Raw genomic sequence first — 8,228 nt, 5'->3', positions numbered from 1 at the left:
AAGTGACGAATTTTCTCTCTCTAAACGATTTTTAAAAACTCAAAATCTCTCAATAAAACTTACATGCACTTGTAGCTAGAGTTGAGAGCTTCATTTCGGTATAAAGAACGCCAAAAACGGTGAAAAAATGAGGAAGAACAAGGGATATGAAGATTGTTTTTTGTTTATAAAATGGAGAAGGTTTAGAGGAGGAAGATGAAGTCTGCGTGTATGATGCAGATTTTATTTTCCTCAAATTAGGTCAAATTATCATTTAGTCCATACATTTATAATACCTTTTAAAAAATTTCCAAAATTAATTATATTTTAGCTTGAACTCCTTCTAACTAATCATTTTACCAATTAGTTTAAGTATATATAATTTGGGGTATTACATCGGCTTAGTATATCCATGTAAAATATTAGTGACTTACTGTATTAAAAAGTAATCGATCAGTGGTTTAATATAATTATTTAAAATATTATGGGTTTAGTTAATAAAAACATGATTTGATGAAGGACTAAAATATATATTTACCTAAAAGAAATATGGAGGACATGAACAGTGGGCATCCAAAACTTTTCATTTTTCTATAAGTTTGTTTCAAAAAAAACGTCACGATTTTGTATGCCATTGTTGGGCAATTGAAAAAAAGTAAGGATAAAATTGAAAAGCAAGGAACATGGGTAAAATTGGAACAAATTATAGCAAAAAAAAATGCAATTGGTACTGTTCACTTAATTCTCTTTTATATATATAAATAATTATTATCAAATTTGAATGTTGATATATCTATTCAAAACCGGTTTGAAATGAATTTGGTCAGTCACCTTATATATTGGTTCATTAAAATCTTATAGTGAATATTAAAATCATCTTAAGGCTTAAATCTAATAAGTCTAATATAACTGCAACACTAACCACGTATCTATTTAAATTACAAAATTATATCTATATTTTTTTCTTTCCGGCTCAATAATACACAATATATCTATTCTTATTAAGTTAGAATGCATACTTTATATCTCTTGGATATATATTTGATTAGTTGGCTGAGTCGCAACCGTAAATAGAAGTTCTTGTGCTCAAAGTATTAATTTCTTTGAATGGAAACCAAATAAAAGTACTATGAAAACAACATCAAAAAAATGAATGTTTTTCATGTATGTAATTTGGGGAAGGATTTTGACTTTAACTTCGATTTATTTATTTTTCTTTTTATTTAGGTTTAATACATCTCTTTCCCTAAAATTTCAATGAAGGCGAAGACATAAAAACTAATTTAAATCATTTGACTATTTATATAAATAAGTTGTCCTAAAGTAAAAGCTTTATGCCAAAAACAAATATAAAATAAGATATTGTATCTAAAATATAAATAATGTTTCAAAAAATTAGAAAAAGCAAATACATTTATACAATATCAAATTTTCACTTTTTTTTTACTAAGATCATATATGTAAAGTAGTCAAACCATAATTTAAATACCAAGAAAATAAAAAGAGGAATGCGTGTTTCGTTCCCCTGCACAATTATTGTATATTGATGTCAATAAAACAACATACTATACTGACACTTTTTTTTAATTATTTAAAATTGTGATCCATCTATATAAAATTGTCATAAAACTCTACAGTTGGATGGAACTTGTTTCTAACTTTTTTTATACCGAAATGTATCTTGTTTAAAACAAATAATTTTAAAAACATTTTTGTTTACTCTGAATTTTAGGTTTTATGTCATTTTTTATGCACATTATTATTTTATTGAAGCCCTCTAAACATGGTAGCTATTCTTCAATGAAGAAGCAGAGGATGAGAACTGAACTCCTATCTATCTGTTTAATTTTTTTAACGTCTTAATCAGAAATGACATAGATGTCGTTTTACATTTAAGATATTAAAGAAAATAAAATTACGCATATTGATCCCTCCTCTGCATAAAGACTCACGTGACAAATTCCAAATTTTTTTAAAAGCAAACGACAAAATGGAAAGTTTAAAAAAAATGTGAAGTTAATATTAAGAGGTTGTAGTATTTTTTTAATTAATTAATTTTAATATTAATATTAAGAGGTTGTAGCATCTTATTATTATATCACTCTAACTTCATTTTACTTATTTCTCTCTTAAATAATAACTCATTTTTATTTTAGTTATTTCTCTCTTAAATAACTCATTTTTATATAATTAAATTTAGTTAATATACTAGTTAATGCACATTATGTTATTATTATTATCAAATTTGAATGTTGATATATCTATTTAGCAACGGTTTTAAATGAATTTGGTCAGTCACTGTTAGATATAGGTTCATTAAAATCTTATGGTGAATATTAAAATCATCTTAAAGCGTAAATCTAATAAGTCTAAATCTAACTGTGACGCTAACTATGTATCTATTTAAATTACAAAATTATATCTATATTTTTGCTTTCCGGCTCAATAATACATAATATATCTATTATTATTATTAAGTTTGATATATCTTTGATGTATATTGGATTAGTTGCAATATTCGTAGGTGTGGATAGCAAGTTCTTCTACTAAAAGTGTTGATTTATTTGAGTGGAAACCAAATAAAAGTATTATGAGAACAACATCAAAGAAATGTATGTTTTTCAATTAATAGAATCATGGATGTAATTTGGGAAAAGTTTTTGACTTTGACTTTGATTTATTTACTTTCTTTTGATCTAGGCTTAATACATCTATTTGCCGAAAAATTTCAATGAAGAATAGGACATAGAAACTAATTTAAATAATTTGACTAATTGTCCGAAAGTAAAATCTTTGTGCTAAACACAAATATAAAATCAGGTATTATATATATAAATACACTTAAATAAAATTTAAGACAAACACTTTTATCAGACTATTTTTATATATTTTTATCGGACTATTTTTATTTGTCATTGTCACCGAAATAGTTCATGTAATACTAAACCGGTATCGTTAATTCCGACCGAATGTTCAGTTGGACTTGTGACACTGTTAGGAGTCTATCTGTATTAATTTTATATTCCAAACTCTTTGTACTAATTATTTTATATTTACTATTCATACCGACTCTAATTGGTAAATATCAATACCGACTTTAATTGATAAATATCAGCATTAGATCTTCTAATTTATAAATTTAACTTTTGCTTAAACTATTTTATTCATAAGATTTAAAATAATCAAAATATTCTTATTGAATTATTTTAAGTCATTGAGATAGTAATTTTAAACCAACGTAGTTAACGTTTATACTTTTAAACTCATGACACTGCTAAAAGCCCATTAATACCGAATTTCGCTTTAATAAATCCAAAAGACAACTAGTCTAAAATTTATATTTTTATTAGTAATCTATATAGGCGATAAATTATTAATCGTAGATCTGTTAAAATTAAATTAGACGAACTACCAGAATCAAACTTACTTAAAAATCATATTTATAACATTTTAAAAATAGTTTGGGTTTAAAATATCGTTATCGAAATGTCGTTTCTGATTGCCGAGATGTTAAGTGTGGTCGCCGAGATGTCACCGACGTCGAAATGTCGCAGAGATGTCACCGCTCTTGCCCTTTAAAAGTTGCATATATCTTTATATCACTACAAAAAGCAGTCTTTACCGACGGAGTTTATTTTCTATAGCGACGGTTTTTTCTGTCGCTATAGACTTTAGCGATAGTTTTCTAAACCGCTGCAAAACCGTTGCTACTCTAGCGACGGTTTTTGTGAGGCGTCGGGGTAAGTTTCTATAGGAACGCCTAGGTTGTGGCGGTTTTGCGACGGTTTTCTAACGAATTTGCGACGGTTTTTAGACAGTTTTGAATTTTAATACCGTCGGTTTTAGAACATTTTACCGACGGTTTTGCATCTAAAGGCGTTTAAAACCTCCTCCTTTTTTAATTATTTTATATATATATATAATATTTGAATGCTTTTTATAATAAAATATATAATTACAAAGTATCTTTATTGAATCAAATCAACTACATTTTTTATCCAACGATTGGAAATATACTTTCATATATTATGTAATGGAGTCAATTTTTCATTTCTTATACATTATATCCAAAATTGTCAGATTGATATAAGTGCTACAACAATTATCAAAGCTAGTTCACTAGAAACTAAATTTGTCAATACAAAAACGTTTGTCAATACAAAAACGTTTCACTACGCTGTAAATTAAAATCTGGCACAGAATGTGTAGCTTGTATCATCACAAACATCACCACATGCACCATGGTAATTGCAATAGCGATTCACCAAGCAGCTTGATAGATCTTTTTGCATGAACAATTTGCACAAACATCATATTAACTAAAGCAGTACATCAATTTACTATATGCACCCGCTACTAAAAAAGGCATAAATAGAGAATCTAACATTACAAGTGAGTTTCAATAATAATATCGCAATGCATCGGCTAGAAGTTTTCCTGTACTACTTTTCAATGAGCTCTTCATTCCTTTCAGAAGAAAAAGAAAAATTGCAATCCAACAACTCAACATCTATTACACACGAAAGTAAGGCAATCTGTTTGAGTAACCATAATATAATGGCAACCGCTTACCCACAAGAAATATGGAAGTTCCTTTCAATTCTGAGGATATATCTGCCCCTCTTCTCTAAATTGAAATTTGAAAACATAAAAGATGAACTCTTTCAATTCTAAATATAAGTAAAACTTGAAATTCAGACATTACATTTCAATTTCAGTGTCTCACCTTCACTTCATGAGAATAGTCCACCCGCATCCACTTTCGTTGTTGTACAAGATTACACCATTTTAGACGTTAGGGGTAAAATTATCAATGTTATGGGTAAAATTGCTCTTGGCTGCCAACGTTAGGGGTAAATTTGCACATTTTAGACGTTAGGGGTAAGTTTTGGGCCAAGTACCTACATGGGGCAACATATGGACAAGTTCAAGTTTCCTCAATATACAATTTTAAGTGCTCTTAGTTATTGCTAAAATGCTAAGGTTTTCGCTTATGTTTCAAATTAAAGTTAACAGGACAGGACTCAAGAATGGTTTTCTCACACATGGATAAGAGAAATGTAGTTGAGTAATTCTAAACATCTCTACATCTTCAAATGAAGTTTTATTATTATCAAACAACATTTATTGCACACAAATAGATTCCTTGCTCCATATCCTAACAATGCACAACATGGATATTTTATATTCACAATGAACCAATTATAGAAGTTGTAAATTATCAAGTCAAATAGATTCCCAGGATTTATTATCACTTCACATAGAGTAGGCCTATATCTTCTTAAATACTGTAAATACTTAGAGCGTACCGGAAAACCGTTCAGTAGCTTTCCTTAGCAGATTCATTAAATTTAAAAATAAACAAGTAGAAGAAAATTACCATCACAAACTCCACAAAAGCAATACGAGTAGAATGATGATAATCCCCCAGCAACCTCAAGCTGTAAACCTCCATCAAACACTAACTACATCAAGAACAATGTTCAAACCCATCCTAGTGATATTGCAATATCAAGAACAATATTCAAGTTTTCATTAGGAATAATCACAAACCTCTCCACAGACTGACTCGAAGAAGAGTTTAACATCAGCTTAAGTAACCTATATAAAACAAATTAAACAATTCACCCAACTGAATCAAAGAATCCAATTAGAAATCTCTTTGGACTAATCAAAACAGACCTTTTTATCAATGTTTGTGCAGTAGATAGTTCTTGTGCACATTTCACGTTCATCATCAGTCTGAAATCCAAGGTACCAACTTGTCAAAAGATTATATAGAATCATAATACAAAGAAAAAGCCTATTTTATCAAACTCTGACATCATGTCCATGCGTCGGTGTATGAAAAGGCTTTCTTCTCACCCTAGGCAAAAAGGTTGGATTAACTGGAGCAATGGCTGTTTTTGAACGCAGCACCCTAACAGGGTAGACTCCAAGCATTGTCCCGGCCAGATTCAAAGCAGTCCGTTTACCTTCTATATAGCCAAACCACTGGATCATATGAGCAGTGTTTTTCTTTTGCACTGACATGTGAATGCAAAACAAATTCATGAAACAGGAACCACATATAATTAGAGTAAGCAATAAGCATTATCCTCATCAGTGAACTCAATAAATGCAAAACGGAGTACAGAGTTGGGATCACCACATATACGACAGTCCACCACCTGTTCATGGGAAAGGAACTTGTCCAGAATATAACTATGATGGGGCAATTAAGATAAGAAGGTAGGAGATATTACCTGCCCACAGCCAATAAATAGAGCGGCAAGCTGCTTTTCAGTCACCTAGTTCCAAGTAAGAGAAAACACCAACAAATTAGCAAATATACAATTTGGTACACAAAAAGAAACATAGCAATAGGATGGTAGTGGCAAAGACATCTCGTAAGTTCATACTTGTTGATCAATGTCAGACACATATACAGTCCTACGAATTATATCCTCCCTCTGAGCCATATTAGTCATGCTGTTCAACCTCCGTTTTCCTTGATTGAAGTTTTTCTTCTGTGCACAAACACAGTAATAAATATCATGAATCATATACCAATCCTCTGTTCAATACTTGACAAGGTGAATAGAAAAAAGGCAAAAAAAAATTCTAAAGTGACGTACCTCAGCTTGATACTCGAACTTCTCACCAGAAGCATCGACAGCCTCTTTCTCAGCAACAACTTCCTCACACCGGATAGCCAGTCGATTATTTCGTTTCTCCAGGTTCCATTTGAGGCCAGTACAAGAAAAACCCTTATTGAGAATGCTGCTATTGGACAAAAAATGACTTGTTAGATTGAAGAGGTTTGGAGTGGCTGATGGACTTGGGAGAGGAGATCAGAGGAGTGGCGAGGGAGACGCTGAGAAGATCGGAGAGAGCGGTCTCCCTTTGCTTGGATCTACACCATACCGTCTCAATGAAAAGCTTAGAGATCCATCTCAATCGTAATCGTCTTGGCCTTACGAAAAACTTTAGAGATCCATTTAGGTTTTGCTCAAAAATAGTGACGGGCCAAAAATGGGTGGACATTAATTGGGCCTTTTATATTGCTTGATTTTACAAAGTAAAGTAACTAGTTGGATAAAATTGAAATAGATAAAAAATAAGTAAGTAGATTTTATAGTGACACTTTTTAAAAGTGTATTTACAAAAGTATTGGTATAGGGATATTTTTTTTTATAGTGTATATGCAAAACTAGTTTCCTTTTAGAAATACCATTTCTTTATAAAATTCATTTCACTCCTTTTTTTTATGGTGTAAAAGGTTTTCTTATAAGATTGTCCAAATTTTATTTTGTAAGCCTCTCCCCTAATTAATTCCATCATATATATATATATAGAGGGGTGAGATCCAGCGTGACAAGGGTTTAAGTTGTGACATAACAAAACTACGTAGTTTTGATGATAATTAAAAAGGGTAAGGTGGCAAATTGGTAAATAAAATGAAAGAGAGGATAGAGAAAATTGTTTTATTTCTTTTCTTTAAAATACATTTTCCCGACATCTCTAACATCGTTTTTCGAAAATTTTTATACTATTAGACTCGTCTAAATTAGACGGTCATTTTAAGATCCCTAAAGCTCAAGTAAAAAAATTTCCGGTGAACGGAATCCGGGTGGGCGTTTTCCGGCGAGAAAACAAGGTTAGAAATGTCGGGAAAATATATTTTAAAGAAAAGAAATAAAACATTTTTCTATTGGAACAATGCAATATGTTGGAACAAATGGTACACTGATTTGGAACAAATGGTACACTGATTTGGAACAATGTAAGTAGGACAAAAAACGTGCCCAAAAAATTATCAAAAAATTCGAAAATATGTAAAACATCATTTTAAGAAACTTTAATTCTTGGCTCAAAGCGAAATTCCTTACAGTTTTGACCCAATAAATTATTGAAGCATGTAAAATGGATAAAATTAAGGAACAAGTTTTATTGGGACTAAACCGTAAGAAATCCCGCTTCGACCCAAGAATTAAAGTTTCTTAGAATAATGTTTTACATTTTTTGAAAAAAATTTAGAATTTTCTGGGCACTTTTTTTCTTGCCAGAAAACGCCAACTCGGATTCCGTTCACCGGAATTTTTTTTACTTGAGCTTCAGGGATCTTAAAATGACTGTCTAATAGTATAAAATTTTTCAAAAAACGAGGTTAGAAATGTCAGAAAAATATATTTTAAAGAAAAAAAATAAAACAATTTTCTGTTGGAACAATATAAGTATTATGTTGGAACAAATGATACATTGATTTG

At 30.3% G+C, this 8,228-nt stretch overlaps 1 protein-coding gene across 4 annotated transcripts; it reads right to left on the bottom strand.

Moving 5' to 3' along the window:
* Positions 1-3,958: 3,958 nt before the first annotated feature.
* Positions 3,959-6,974, bottom strand: LOC136227362 (polyadenylate-binding protein-interacting protein 11-like). 4 transcript variants are annotated; one of them, XR_010688026.1, is made up of 9 exons: positions 6,597-6,974; positions 6,381-6,488; positions 6,225-6,269; positions 6,128-6,149; positions 5,845-6,005; positions 5,662-5,721; positions 5,533-5,580; positions 5,360-5,444; positions 3,959-4,880 (listed from the first exon to the last, which is right to left on the bottom strand). XR_010688026.1 is itself a non-coding variant. In XM_066016002.1 (8 exons), the coding sequence occupies exons 2-7, from the start codon at positions 6,447-6,449 to the stop codon at positions 5,572-5,574; spliced, it is 366 nt and encodes a 121-aa protein (XP_065872074.1). In that variant the 5' UTR covers positions 6,450-6,488; positions 6,597-6,974; the 3' UTR covers positions 5,349-5,420; positions 5,533-5,571. The 4 variants fall into 4 exon arrangements, 1 of the variants encoding a protein (XP_065872074.1); XR_010688027.1 differs by having other exon boundaries at positions 5,360-5,440; XR_010688028.1 differs by having other exon boundaries at positions 4,864-4,880; positions 5,360-5,420.
* Between the last annotated feature and the right edge of the window lie 1,254 nt (positions 6,975-8,228).

Source organism: Euphorbia lathyris, chromosome 4, assembly GCF_963576675.1.
Source record: "Euphorbia lathyris chromosome 4, ddEupLath1.1, whole genome shotgun sequence".
Taxonomy (NCBI): Eukaryota; Viridiplantae; Streptophyta; class Magnoliopsida; order Malpighiales; family Euphorbiaceae; genus Euphorbia; species Euphorbia lathyris.
The sequence above is the reverse complement of the archived record's forward strand: the minus strand, read 5'-3'. Positions and strand labels throughout refer to the sequence as shown.

Coding starts and splice junctions, on each gene's coding strand:
- LOC136227362 (XM_066016002.1), bottom strand. CDS start 6,449: ATGACTAATATGGCTCAGAGGGAGGATATAATTCGTAGGACTGTATAT. Junction 6,270..6,380: donor TGTCTGACATTGATCAACAA/GTATGAACTTAC, acceptor ACTTGGAACTAG/GTGACTGAAAAGCAGCTTGC. Junction 6,150..6,224: donor TATTTATTGGCTGTGGGCAG/GTAATATCTCCT, acceptor TCCCATGAACAG/GTGGTGGACTGTCGTATATG.